Source organism: Periplaneta americana, chromosome 17, assembly GCF_040183065.1.
Source record: "Periplaneta americana isolate PAMFEO1 chromosome 17, P.americana_PAMFEO1_priV1, whole genome shotgun sequence".
Lineage (NCBI taxonomy): Eukaryota > Metazoa > Arthropoda > Insecta > Blattodea > Blattidae > Periplaneta > Periplaneta americana.
In genome coordinates this window covers 27,391,229-27,406,616 of record NC_091133.1, presented here as the reverse complement: position 1 = coordinate 27,406,616, position 15,388 = coordinate 27,391,229, and the positions used below count along the sequence as shown (strand labels likewise).

General features: G+C 34.7%; 1 protein-coding gene across 27 annotated transcripts in view; it reads left to right on the top strand.

Moving 5' to 3' along the window:
* LOC138693202 (retinol dehydrogenase 13-like) overlaps positions 1-15,388 on the top strand; it is a 544,367-nt gene that overhangs the window by 67,725 nt on the left and 461,254 nt on the right. For 26 of the 27 annotated variants that reach the window (XM_069816972.1, XM_069816952.1, XM_069816959.1 and 23 more), the window contains exons 3-5: positions 4,403-4,561; positions 7,157-7,276; positions 9,170-9,324. In XM_069816972.1, the coding sequence (XP_069673073.1) occupies positions 4,403-4,561; positions 7,157-7,276; positions 9,170-9,324 (434 nt within the window). Of the gene's footprint in view, positions 1-4,402; positions 4,562-7,156; positions 7,277-9,169; positions 9,325-15,388 lie in introns of those variants that run through there. The other variant, XM_069816966.1, reaches the window with a different exon arrangement.

The following is a 15,388-nucleotide window of genomic DNA, read 5'->3' as shown; positions in this document are numbered from 1 at the left end:
TCCTTAAAGTGGTTCATGTTATGGTTCTTATCCTGAATCTTGTGGTGCATGTCGTGGACCATGTCGTGATCCTTATCGTAGTCCTCGTCCTAATCCTTATCGTGATTCTTATAGTGGTCCGTATGCTCCTTCGCGAAGTCCTTATTGCTGTTTTGGTCTTTATGAACCTTATCATAGTGTTTGTCATGGTTTTTATCGTGATACTTATCATAGTGTTTGTCGTGACCCATGTCGTTATTCTTATCGTGGTCCTTGTCTTTGTTTTGTTGTCATGGGTCTTAACATCGTCTTGTCTTTGACGAAGTCCTTATGGTGATTATTCCGTGGTCCATGTCATGGTCCTTATCATGATCGTTGCTGTAGATCTTGTAATGATCCTTGTTGTCTTTGCCACAGTGCTTATCATGGTCACTGTTGTCTTTGTCACGTTTCTTATCGCAATCCTTGTCTTTGTTGTGGTCCTTATCATGGTCCTTATTATGGTATTTGTTGTCTTTGTTATGATCCTTATCATGGTCTTGGTCCTTATTGTCGTTCATGTCGTAATTCTTAACATGAACCTTGTCCTTATCAGGATCTAATTCGTAATTATCGTGGCCCTTGTCTTTATCCATATCGCGTTTCTTATATTGGTTCTTGTTTGCTTGTTATGGTCCTTATTGTGATCCTTATTATTTTGTCGTGGTCCTTGTTGTCTTTGACATGTCCCTTATCGTGGTCTATGTTGTCCTTACTGTGGTCATTGTTGGCATTGTAATAGTCCTTATCGTCGTCCTTGCTGCTTTTGTCATGGTCCTTAATAAGTATTTGTTGTCTTTGTCATAGTTATTATCTTGGTAAATTTCGAAGTCCCTATCGTGGTCCATGTCGTGGTATTTATTGTAATCCTTGTCGTGGTGTTTGTCGTGTTTCTTGTCGTATATTATCATGGTCCTGATTTTGGTCCTTATCGCGGTCCTTGTTGTTTCCTAATAGTCCTTTTCATGGTCCTGGTCCTTTTAATCCTTATGGTGGTCTATGTCGTGGCATAATACTTGTCGTGGTGTTTGTCGTGTTTCTTGTATGTAACCATGGTCCTGATCTTTGTCCTTGTCATGGCCCTTATTGTCTTTGTCGTGGGCCTTACAATGTTCCTTGCTGTCTTTGCCATATGTCTACATTTGTCATTTCAAAATTAATATTGTTTTTGCACTTTGGTGAATGACTTACATGTTACATGGCATATTTCAGCCTTTCATTAAAGGTAAACGATCAAGGACGTAAAAAGACACCTACACCAGTAATACATACTCAAGATTGGAGGAAAAAGACTGCCATTCTTAAAAAAGCAATCATAACAGCAAAAAAGAACAGTTTCAATAAATTTATTGAAAATATTAATTACAGAACCGATAGTGCTAAAACATATAAATTCTGAAGAATATTTCCAATACACAGGAAAATACTAGCCAACCAATTATTCATAATAACAAAACACTAACAGATAGTAGAGATATAGCAAACGCATTTAATAAACACTACTCAAACTCTCACAGATTACATCCCAATACCAAAAACACTGACAAATTTATCAAAAGAGAATTACATAAAAATAATAAAAACAATATTACTAGTACAAAACCTGAAATAATTCATCAAAATTTTACTTCCAGAGAATTAACTCTAGCTATACAAAATTTAAAAACCAAGAAATCTCCTGACCCCGACAACATTCATTCCGAATTTTTTAAACATCTGGGGGAAAAAGCCAAGTCTGTACTTTTATCCATTTTCAATATATCATGGAACACCTCAATTCCTGCAGCTCGGAAAAAAGCAATTATTGTACCAATTCATAAAAAAGGGAAACCTGCTCATGATGTTTTTTTTTTTTTATTTTACTGGGTTATTTTACGACGCTGTATCAACATCTCAGGTTATTTAGCGTCTGAATGAAATGAAGGTGATAATGCCGGTGAAATGAGTCCGGGGTCCAGCACCGAAAGTTACCCAGCATTTGCTCGTATTGGGTTGAGGGAAAACCCCGGAAAAAAACCTCAACCAGGTAACTTGCCCCGACCGGGAATCGAACCCGGGCCACCTGGTTTCGCGGCCAGATGCTCTGACCGTTACTCCACAGGTGTGGACCTCATGATGTTAATAGTTATCGACCAATAGCACTATTAAGCATGATAGCAAAAACCATGGAGTCCATCATCTCCAACAGATTAACTTGGTATTTAGAATCCCAAAATCTTTTATCACCACGACAAGCCGGCTTTCGACAACTACACTCTACCAATGAATAAGTCATATGCCTTGGCCAAGAAATAAAAGACAGTTTTAACAAGAAAGAAGATACCTTGGCAATATTTATTGATTTTCAGTTAGCATATGACTCTGTTTGGAGAAATAAATTATTACTAAAACTCCAGAAATTAGGTATCTCCAGCAATATGTTCAGATGGATATCAGAATTCCTTAGTCAACGATTCATCGCTACTAAATTCAATAACTCACTTTCTAGTTACAAACATATCGAGGTCTACCTCAGGGCACTATCCTCAGCACAACTTTATTCAATATTTATATAAATGACTTACCCTCCCTATTAGAGGAATCAAACATGAAAACAGCACTATTTGCAGATGATATAGTTTTGTGGACTTCCGAATCTTACAGACATAGAGACAAAATTCAAAAGTCTCAGGAATCTTCTATGCCACTTCAATAAATTTAGGAATGCAGTTATATTGTCAGACTCCAAAGTAGCTATTCTATCAATAGTCTCTAAACACACACCTTCATCTCAAACAGCAGAAATAACTAAAACGCTCTCTCAATTAATATCACTCAATAAAAGAATTGTATTCCAATGGATACCATCCCATTGTGGAATCCTGGGAAATGAGAATGCGGATGCTTTAGCAAAGAAGGGCAGCACTGCTACTTACAGACCTGTTACTAAATCTACGTATTACTCTGTGAAAAGATTTATTAAATCTACATACTTAGACTTCAACAAACAAAATTTAATAACACAATCCCAAGGGAAAAAATGGAACTCTCTGCATCAAAATCCACAGTTAATTCCCGATTTACCACGAAAATCGTCTGTAGCTGCATTTAGATTGGCAACAGGCCATGCTTGTTTGGCCAAACATCTGCATAGAATTGGAATATATCAGTCCCCTAACTGTCCATTGTGCAACTCAAACCAAGAAATGGATTTGGAACATCTCAAAATCTGTGCTTAAGTGGCTGGTCATGATAATATCTTTGAAAAATATTGGAATGCAAGAGGTCAAATGACTTCATTGTCAAATGCCTGGCATTAGAAAAAAACAACAACACCAGAAATACACAAACAACTGATATCATTTTGCACTGGTGTGCACTTTGGAGTAGGATGAAAATAGGCCTACGCATGCACGACCAGATGTCTTCCTGGCTACGTCGATATCGAGTGAACCGCGCTGTAGAACTTTAACTTTCGATGACCAAGAGTCGTCTCATTCTTTTTAAGAAAAACAGAGATATAATATTAGAAGGAATACTTCTTTTTTTAGATTAATCCTTTCTCTTTTCTTTGTGCCAGGATACTAGAACAGTTTATTGTCCTTTGGTTAATAACAATTATGCTGTTATTTATTTTGTGTCTGTATTTGTTGTTTGTTCATTTTTGAATCATTTAATGTGTTACACTAATTTTTTATTATTTTCATTTTTCATGTTTTTTTATGTCATTCATTCTGTCACTCGTTATTACTGTAGATGAATTGCATTGATGTATAATTTTTCTTGTAGTATTGCATTTCTGATGGTGTGGAAGAGAAGGCCTGATGGCCTTAACTCCACCAGAGTAAATAAATAAAATAAAATTAGGGATGATGGACGAACACGTATTTCTAACCTCATTTCCAGCACAATAAACTAACAACTAGTGTGTAAGCAGAGGTTGTAACTGTGCTTTCGTGAGTCGCCACCAGATGTCAGTTCAGCAATCAATTGCCAGGGGTACCAACTTATCCACCGTGAGATTTATATATGGTGACACGTTTTCATTTGACTGTCCCTCATACATTGCATGAACCTAATTTAGGAATAGGAAGATAATATAATTTATCTAATATAATTAGTATATTTGACTTCCAATCAAAAAGTTTGTATAATAAAGCAAGATAAATGTTAGTCTACTGTTAAATTGATTGGACAACAATTCAAAGAAGGAATGTAAGAGGTACTTCATTGTCTCTGGGAAACAGCATCTAAAGAAATGTGTGATACTGTTGAAGCAAATGTTTTTATATGAGCTATTATCGTCACACATAATAAATTCCCTTGCACACACATTGCATCCCTTTGAAAATTAGTTTCCTGAACTCTTAATTATTAATATTTGTATGTATCTTGCTTCTTTCAGGTGACTGAGACTGATACTTTACCTCAGCATATGTGTTACCAATGTGCATCTACATTAATAGCTTGGCATGATCTCGTCATTAGTTGTGTGGAGGCTGATAAGAAGTTGAGAGAATTACAAATGGAAGAAAATGACGACGATGATGACAAGGGCGGAGAGGTAAGAGTAAAAACACTGTACAGTAGAAAATTTATTTAATATCTATATTTCAATCATATCTGACAAATTAAGCTATTTTGATACTGTGACAGATCTAATGGACATCAATACTGTGCACATCATAATAGAGATATTTTAGATAGACATAATTTCTCAACTGTATAAATCAACCAGACTGCATTCCTGTTGTCTTATACAAAGAGAAGTGATTCTGTATGCAAATCTAGTCTTTCAGGTAAAGCTCCCTGTAAAGCAGATTTGAATAATTTCAAGGGAAAAATTGTTCCGGGGCCGGGTATCGATCCCAGGACCTCTGGTTGAACGTACCAGCGCTCTTACCAACTGAGCTACCTGGGAACTCCACCCTACACCGTCTCAACTTTCCCCTTTATATCCACACAACTCGCGTGGGCTGACGAAACGCCAGAGACCCACATCGAGTGCACACGAACTCTGTGTGACTTGGAATTGTGGTTTTCTGTGAACGTACACAGTGATGTATATATTATGCAAATCTAGTCTTTCAGGTAAAGCTTCCTGCAAAGCAGATTTGAATAATTTCAAGGGAAAAATTGTTCCGGGGCTGGGTATCGATCCCGGGACCTCTGGTTGAATGTACCAGTGCTCTTACCAACTGAGCTACCCAGGAACTCCACCCGACACCGTCTCAACTTTTCCCTTTATATCCACACAACTCGCTTGGGCTGACGAAATGTCAGAGACCCACATCGAGTGCACACAAACTCTGTGTGACTTGGAATTGTGGTTTTCTGTTAACGTACACAGTGACGTGTATATTATGCAAATCTAGTCTTTCAGGTAAAGCTCCCTGTAAAGCAGATTTGAATAATTTCAAGGGAAAAATTGTTCCGGGGCCGGGTATCGATCCCGGGACCTCTGGTTGAACGTACCATGGTATGGTTTTTAAAGTCATCTGTTGAGAATCTAATTGGAAATTCTGACTATAAAGTTTTTGCTGGTATCCAGGTTATAATATTGTGTGGTCGAGAAATTCGCTTTTTTTTCTGTAATTTTTCCTTTCTTAATTTATTAGCCATTGTCATAGCTAAGGTAATAGATTCATTTGCCTGCTGATCTGGAGCTGCTTTTGAGCATGGATTCAATTTCTGCTTGGGCTGATTTGCAGGATGGGTTTTTTCCGAAATTTTTCGTAACTGTAAGGCAAGTTTCAGATAACCACATAGTGAATCAACTTGCTGAATATCATTTCACTATCACCAATTTCATAGATACTAAACAACCTAGTAGTTGATACAGCATTATTAAAGAATAATCTACTAAAACAAAATGAACTTAATATATTTCTAACTGCTAGGTAAACATGATGTTGAAGCAGTTTATACAGTATGGTATTTTTAATACCAATTGTTGTTTAGTCAACTGTCCGAAGATGTCTGAACCTCACAAATGATACAAAGAAGGTATCACTTATGAGGCAACTAGGCCAGGAGATAATGGGGTAGGATGGCCAATTCCATTCTCCTTAATACCAGCAATCCTATATAATTCTGTTTACATGAGAAAAATGGTACTTGCAAGAAATGTTTGGTCTAAAGATGTGGTCAAAGATAGTTAATCTTTATTGTAAATTAGACTGTAATTATTGTAGATTATGACTATTTTAAGTCTGATTTTGTTACATTATTGGCATTATAGTTCAAACATATTTAAGGCCTATTTGAGGGGAAGTAAAGATAATATTAATGTGTTAGGTTGACACAAAAATTCGGAGCATTTGTTTGCTATGAAAAAAGTTCTTGAGACAAATAAAAAAATTATATATTTTTCTACATTATCTCTCTGCCAATGCTTTGGATAGTTTTTCGATTCTGCATCTGAAGAAATCTGCTGGTCTGGAGTTAAAAAACTTATCAAGCCAAGTTTGTAAAGCATCTTCGTTATCAAAGGAGTTTCTTTAAATACTGTTGGATAGAAAACTGAAAAATGAGGATAATATGGGGGATGTGAAATCACCATGCAACCAAGCATCTGTATAGCTGTGTTTGTCATGTTAGCACAGTGCGTGCATGCATTATTATGTTGCAGCAGTACTTGATGCACCCTTCCCAGTCGTTTTTCTTTAATTGGGGCCGCAAGGCGTCTGAATTGTTGACAATAAATATCAGAAGTTTTGGTTACATTCCTGGGAAACAATTCGTAGTACACAGTGCCTTTTTTTTATCCCACCAGACACTTAACATCATTTTCTGTGAATGGACACTTAGTTTTGTACGAGGTGTTGTGTGTTGAAATGACAGAGCCAGTTTTTTGCAGTACTTTCTCTGATGTCATTCTCCCCGTACATGGCACAAATGTTTCGAACTGCCTTTGCTCCTCTATTAAACTGAAACAGAAGAATATGTCTAAGTGTTCTTTTTTTTTTTTGCACTTTACACTTCTTTGTTTTTAGCCCACAAAGAGTACTTCTTCAGATTTACAAAATTCAAGATATATTACAAGCATAACACTCAAAATAACAAATGACAAAAGATAAACAATCTTCTAACAATGCAGTGTTGTGGTGCATCAGCCATATATATGTTTGATTTGTTCATATTGTTTTATATTTTTCAGATGTTTGAGTCTCCATCTCTTGACTCAGAAATGACTGACGATGTTATTCAGCCAAGCACTTCGGAAACTCAGAACCAGAACCAAGTTTCCAAAACTCCATCTTCCAAGAAAGCAGCTGTTGTAAGTAGCCGTTTATTTTCAACATTTATCTGAATAAAGTAATTCAATAACCAAAGATAAGTTAACATTATTTTAGAACTGTTGGTTTCCAAGCATGGGTCTGCATGTTCAGCAACTCCAATGACACTTTAAAACTTTCTATAGTTAAAAACATTCAAAGTGTTACAATCTTAGAAAAAAGGTAATGTACCTTTATGACACACAGGCCTGTTTCAACACTGGTGTGGGGTCATCTTCAGTGTCCTTCAAACTACTGCTGCTCCAACTGGTCTTGATTTCCTGCATTTCTTTTCGTCATTGGTGGGGGTGGGGGTGGGGGTATGTTTGTCTTATGGTGGGGGTTGGTTGGTTGGTTGTGTGTGTCATGTATTATGATATCGAATAATGTATGTATATTGAATTGTAATTGTAATTGTATATGCTGTGGGTATGGTATTGTGTGCTTGTATATTTCGTATTGTTCTAATAAATGTTGTTGTTTTCTAATGCCAGGTGTTTGACAATAAAGTCATTTGACCTCTTGCACTCCAATATTTTTCAAAGATATTATCATGAGATTTTGAGGTGTTCCGAATCCATTTCTTGGTTTGAGTTGCACAATGGGCAGTTAGGGGACTGATATTCCAATTCTATGCAGGTATTTAGCCAAACAATCATGGCCTGTTGCCAGTCTAAATGCAGCTACAGACGATTTTCGTGGTAAATCGGGAATTAACTGTGGATTTTGATGCAGAGATGCAATATGTTATGATATGGTATAGTATGGTTATGGGTTATTTTACAATGCTGTATCAACATCTCAAGTTATTTAGCATCTGAATGAAATGAAGGTGATAATGTCTGTGAAATCAGTCTGGGGTCCAACACCAAAAGTTACCTAGCATTTGCTCATAGTGGTTGAGGGAAAACCCTGGAAAAAACCTCAACCAGGCAACTTCCCCGACTGGGATTCGAACGCGGGTCACCTGGTTTTGTGGTCAGATGCGCTAACTTACTCCACAGGTGTGGACAGCAATATGTTCTGCATAATTTGATGTGATGTATGGTTTAATTATAGCTTTAATGTGGTTCATTGTATCTTATTTGAAATGATTCTCCTATGTAAAAACTGGCCAGCTATTGCATTTTAATTTGTAAATCCCAGTTGAATTGTATTTATTTGTTTGTTGTGATTATTTAGATATTTCTGTATTGTGTGTGTTGTTTGTTTTATATGCTATATTGTATTTTAGTTTACTGGGGTTTACAAATTAAAATGCATTAGATTTTACATAGGACAGACAGGAAGATCATTTCAAATAAGATACAGTGAACACATTAAAGCTTTAACTAAACCATACATCACAACGAATTATGCAGAACATAGTGCTAACAACAATCACGACTACAATAACATAGAAACAGATATGGAAATACTACACATCACACCAAAAAGTCCACAGTTTATTAGAACAATACCAAATCTACAAGCACACAATAATACATTCACAATGTATACTTAATACACAATTACAATTCAATACACATACATTATTCAATATCAAAATACAAAACACACAAACAACCATCCCTCACCATAAGAGACTAAAGAAAGCACCAAAAATCAAGACCAGATGGAGCAGCAGTAGTTTGAAGGACACTGAAGATGATACCATACTGGTGTTGAAACGGGGTCTGTCTGTCATAAAGGTACAATATCTTTTTTAAGAATTATAACACTCTTAACATCTTTAACTGTAGAAAGTTTTAAAGTTTTAATCAAATATTAAAGTGAACATAAGAAACAATGATCCAATGGTACTATTAGGAAATTAGTTCCATAAATTGTGTGAAGTTCCAATATCTAAGACATTGAGGTGAAGAGAACTTTATTGTACTGCTATATGATTTCAGGCAAAGGAGAAGAAATCTAAGCTGAAGATGATTCTAGTGAAAGGACCACCAGCTGGTACATCAGGACAAAAGACTGCTTCAAAGACTCAAGTGGCAAAGGCCCTCGAGTTAGCCAAATCCAAAGATGGAGTTAGTCAGGATTCTGCGAGTGAAAGGTAGGTGAATAGTCACATATGTTACATTTGTATCCAAGCTCTTCCCAATATGCTTTTCTTCGAGGAAATCTTCAGCACTTGAGGAACAGAATCTCCAGGATTCGAGATTTTTTAATGTTGGTATAAAAGGCAGGTTTTATTAATTACTTATATTGTATAGTGAGATTCAGAGGCATTTAAAACTTTGATTTCTAATTATCCTGTAATTTCATCCAGCAGAAACTAGCTGTACTAAAATCTTACGTAACCCAAAACACTGAACGTGAACATCAGGAACATTCAGAGCACACCATGACAGCATTTCCATACTTGGAAATGGAATCACATAGCAAAAAACAAATCTGGAATTAGTTTTGAGAAATTAGTTTTCGTGAATGTTCGATTATAGACGAAATTTATTTAATTAGTACCAAACTATTAAACAGTGTAATACAGTAAATCAATGCAATTGACATCCTACAAAATTGAAAATAATCAATTTGAGTTGAGTGGCTATTATTTATTTACAAGTATTTAGTACAGAATTTGTATTAAAGTGAAAGTAAATTAGATTATGTGAGGGGATATGTAATCAGTACCACTCTGACATTTCAGCTGGAAACTAAAACTTTAGACTTGTTAATACTTTCCAGGAAAATTTTGGTTGAGGTTGCATAAAATGCAAGTCACATGGAAATACCTCAGATGTATGAGATGGTAGTTGTATACGGTTACAGTTCTCTCTACAAAGTGTAGATACAGGAACGTGTATTACCATTAATTTCTAATTTACATTTTATATGGATTTTTTTATATTTGGATAAGATATGAAAATTAGAATCACAAAAAGAAATTGTTTCTCAAACAGAGGTACTTGAGGTACATTTATCATCTTCTTGATAATAATTTATTATTGGTGAAGTTAAGTGTTTTATTAAATGTACTGTACTTTACCCATGTACTCCATTCTGCAGATATGTTTTTAAACAAAATATGTATCTATGAAAATGAAATTGTAAAAATTCTCCCCACTTCTCCACAAAAAGGGTAGATGTTTGGGAAGAAAATTACTTGAACAGTGTTGTTAAGTTGAATATACTTGCATACCTAAATTATTCTTTCATTTAGTATATTGTTCTTAAAAGGTACAGAATTTGATCGTGATAGTAGTTTTCACAATGGCAATAGAATCGATCTTGCTAGTACAGAACTTCACATGATTATAAAATACAGTATAAGCCCATTATTATGCTTGTGAAGGGACTGTGGCCTCAAAGCATTATAGGCAGGACAGCGCTATGTGAAATGGGGAAAAAAAAATTAGACACAACTTCATAGGAAACATGTTATATTGTGCATTAGTTACAATGCAAAATGCAAATAAGGGCTCATTTCATATGGAGAAAAAAAAAACCTTTGATTGTTGTTTGCCATGTGTTTGTACTGCTATTAAGGATCATAACATTTTCTATGTGGTTGAAGTAACTACAGATGATTACACTTGATACACAACTAGGAGCAGCACTAATGTAATTTTTCACTTATAAACAGAGATTTCTGCTTTGCCATTTTGCACTACAAACTTACGTCACATTCCACAGAATTTAAAGGTTGACCAAATTTTACAGAAAGGACAGGAATGTAGTGACAGGGCGACTTTTGAGTGTTAGTGTTAAAATACTTTCATACAAAGAAAAGTATCGGTAAATACAACTTCCGACAGTGCAGACCAGAGGGTTTTTTCAGTTAGAGTAGAGGGTAAAATTTCTTTCTTGCACTCATGGTGCAATGACTTTCAGTACTGTCAGAGCAACATATTTCTTCACTATGCTTTTGAAACATAGGTTTTGCAGTTTTGTACAGAATTTTTTACTATTTCCGATCCGAAAAAAGTTCTATAAGCAGGATTTGAAAGCATTACAAGAGAGTAAAATTATGCAGGATTATATATAAAATGTCCAGAAACCGTATAAAAAGAGTATAATGAATGGGATAGCGCTGTAAGTGGTAGCATATTAAGATTTCACTATAGTTAAACGTCAAAGTCATATGAAAATAATAGCAATGGAAGATGTACATGTTTGTAGTGCAGTTAAAGAACTAAAGAAAACTGTCAAATGTTAATATTAATTTCGAAATTATCTAAAAAATATTTTGGTCGACTAATAATTTGGAAGGTTATTATCGTTATTATTTACAGGTTAGAATTGTGGTGTAATATCTATGCTGCCTTAAGTGATAAGACTTAAGCAGGATTTACTGGTAAGTACGAGCTGTTGGGAAGAGCTTGGTGAAACTAGTTATAGGTTGTGCATTTGGTTATTCTGCCATATTCTTCAGTACATGGAAACAGGAAGGATTATTAGCATATTTCTAACAAGTATTTCTATATTTGACAATATAAATTAAAACATTTTAGCATTGAGAATAAACATAAACTTGCTACTTACTTCCTCAGTGAAATTTTGTATCATAACAAACTGTGAACAATCTTGAGAAGTAAAAATGGTTTTGAAATGATAAAGCAACACTTCATTAAGTTAATAAATAAAAAATAGTAGAGAGTTATTACTTTACTGATGTTGACAGTAGATCTTAAACAAGTAATTGTTTCTTCCAAGAGGTTAATTAATTTGCTGTTGAGAACATTGTGATGAGAGATGTAATTTGTGTTTTGAAATCAGTTAAGAACTTTGATGATGATCTTGCGAAGCATTCAAGATTTTTCAGGCTCATTGGAGTGGAACTACATTTTTACTTCCCCCCCCCCCTGATTAATCCATTGTCATCTGATAATGCCCCTATATCCAAAGGCTGTGTAGTTCTTGTCTAGGAAGGCTGAACTTTTTCTCTTGAGAACTTCACGATTTTATTAACCAAATTAAAAAGTCTAAAATGAAGTGAAACCTAAATAGTATAGAAATGAGTATGGCACTGAAGTCATAAATTTTGTTATAAAGAAATGGTTCATTTACCGAACAAAACTATAATTTTATTGTTCTGAAACATATCTAGTGTAAAACCTGTTAAACTGTTCTTGGAGTTTGTGTTTGAGAGTTCATTGCAGTCACATATTTCATCCTTTACAGTGGTAAAAACAGATTTTAGAGATATGGACAAAGGATGCGAGTTTTTAGTTTAATGATTATAGGTGGATTTAGTACTAGTTTATCTTCATAAAGAATGACATTTTATATACTTTAGTAAATGGAAGGAAGAGATACGGATTTGCAGTTGCTTTAACGGAGTTATGAGATTATGGTTTTGGAGTTTGAATGTGAAGAAGTTAAGAGTGAAAAAAGCTTTGATATCCTCCCAAGTGGGCCATTTTATACTTTATAGTTAACACAAATATGCATCTGAACATGTTATTTTACAATCTGCTGTTATGGCAGTGGTTGTAACAGTGCCATTCTTTACTAAACACAACAGTTAAGATCAGTACCACAGTGGTATAATGAAGTGTACTGCAGAAGTCTTATTAACTCTGTAGTGTCTGAGGGGAGATACTGAACTGTCAAAGAAAATCTAAAGGCTCAAACCATTCAGTTCTGAAGATTACTGGTGGTTCTAGATGACCAGGAGCCTGTTTCACAATGCTAACAAATTACAAATTAACAATTTACAAATGATAAGTGAAAGATTACAAATGCTTGTAAACTGTGTTTCACAATGCTGTTTTATTAATTTGTAAAGTTTGATGAACTTTGTAAGTCAGCTAAAGAAATTTACAAATAAGCATTATTGTTATACAATATTGCTGACAATTTACAAAAATCACTAAGGAGCAGAGCTAAAGTCGCTGTATTTTTACCACTATAACAGAAAATATGAAGTATTGTTAAGAAAAATTTAAAAGTATTTAAATTTTTATATATTGGCGACAATAGAGTTTCGTGTGATGTGATTGGTCAAATATACCAATGCGTTGATTGGCCTAGGACTTAAATGACCCTAGTTAGCGCCAAATTCAATCAAATAAGTGAATAACAGATTTGATTCGCATACAAATATGCAATTGATAGAATAATTACAATGTATAACCACAAAATCAGCTTCATTTTTGTGTTGATCATTCAATATTTATTAATGTTCATCCATAACCTCACAAACATTAGTGAAATCAGCAGCAGCATAAAAATTTTGTCACAATAAGTACATTTGGTGATCAATAACCTGCCTAGAATTTAAGTCTTTTAACAACATCAACTGCCCTGTGTGCACTTCTGTCTTCTGTACATTGAAGCCTTAGAAATTTCGTGCTTATCTCCTAACGCACAGAATTGACAGATAGTTTGCAACAATGAAAAACAATACAGTTCTTAATATTTAATAAGAAAAATCTATAATACAGTTCTTGCTTCGAGGTTAGGGTAGGACTTATTCAAAACTTATCATTAAATTCATACATTGATACGAACATGTTATTAATTCTTGGCGGGAAAATTTTATGCATACGTCTTCTTTGATAAGGTCTAAATTCAATATTTTTCTGTGAGTAATAGAAATGCTAAATAGCATCACAACTGCTTTAATTTAATTCTTAATGGTATCCAGTTACTCAAAAATTAATTCAATAAATATATCTTTATTTTGCTTATTAACAATTTGATGCAATATTAAACTTTACATAACTCAGAGGTATTGTAGAAAATGTGCTAATTTTACAAGTAAAGTTTACACATTTGTACAATTACTCCTTGATTGTGAAACAAAACTCTGTAAAGTGCGCAAAATTTCATTTGTAAAGATTTGATTTCCTTTGCAAAGTTCAACATTACAAACAAAGATTGTGAAATGGAAGTTTACAATTTATGAACAAAGCTTACAATTTATAAAGATTATAAACATTGTGAAAGGGTCACTAGAAAGACATGGAGGCTTTGCACCATAAAAGAATACTGACTTTTGATGACAAAGATGTTAGAAGAAAGAGTTTTAATTTTTAACTTTTTGACTCTTAATGTCAACTTTAGTCGATAGTAACTGTATCTTTGAAAAAGTCGACTTCAGCATTTGCACACATGCATTAAAATGGGGTAATGTGGCATTTAAATCCTAGTCAGTTACATATATTAGAGGTATTTAAATTCTGCTCCAAAGACTTCAAAGGACTTGGCAGCTGTGCTTGTGATCGCAAATATGTGTTGAGGTCCACAATGAGAACCAAATGAGATAGGAGGAACAAAACAAAATGAATTGGAGCAATGAAAGAATTACATCCAAACTTAGACTTGGGGCACAGTGAGTACAAGTAGAATTACAGAAAATTAAAATCTCAATTTAAGAAAAAGTATGTTAATAGGTATGCTTACATATAGTAGTGATATTGTATCACAAAGATTTTAGGCATAGTGCAGTATTGAGTTATATTTGATATGATGGAGTATTCTAGAACTTACAGATATTGCTTGTGATGGTATACCTATTATAGTCTGAATTAAATTAGCTCTTCTTCAGTAATGCACCTTTTTAGTTCCCCCATTTATTGGAATTTGTCATTCTGCTCTTCGTCTCAAAATGAAGTGTCTTGAACACCAGTCTTGGAGAAATGCAATATGCCTCTTTAACCCTTTTGAGTCCCATGTCGGGTGACATCTGCCACTGCAATATCTGCATTGCAGTCCCATGGTGGGCAGCATCCGACACATTTCTCGTGCAAAGTGACTGGGATATTTAAATCCATGTCCCATATCAGGTGACATTCACCACTGCAATATTCGCGTTCCAATCCCATGACGGGCAGCATCCGACACATTTCTTGCGCAGACTGACTGTGGTATTTAAATCTGACCGCAAAGGGTTAAGCTTTCGTTTCTTACACTTGGGAGATCTTTATAAATGCTATGGATATTGAAAGAATATGTCTTCTGTTGAAGCTTTCATATTGGCATTCCAGTTTCAGATATTAGGCATTTATTGGTAATGTTGGAAGAATTAACAAATGCTTTGAGTGCATTATTAATTGTAGTTGAGTTGTGAATATCTTTACACAGAGAAGTTCTTCAAAATGCCATGGTTTTGAAAGAATGATCCTACTGAAACCTCTCTTTGTTGTGACATTTCAGCTCCCTCTACAATGGAA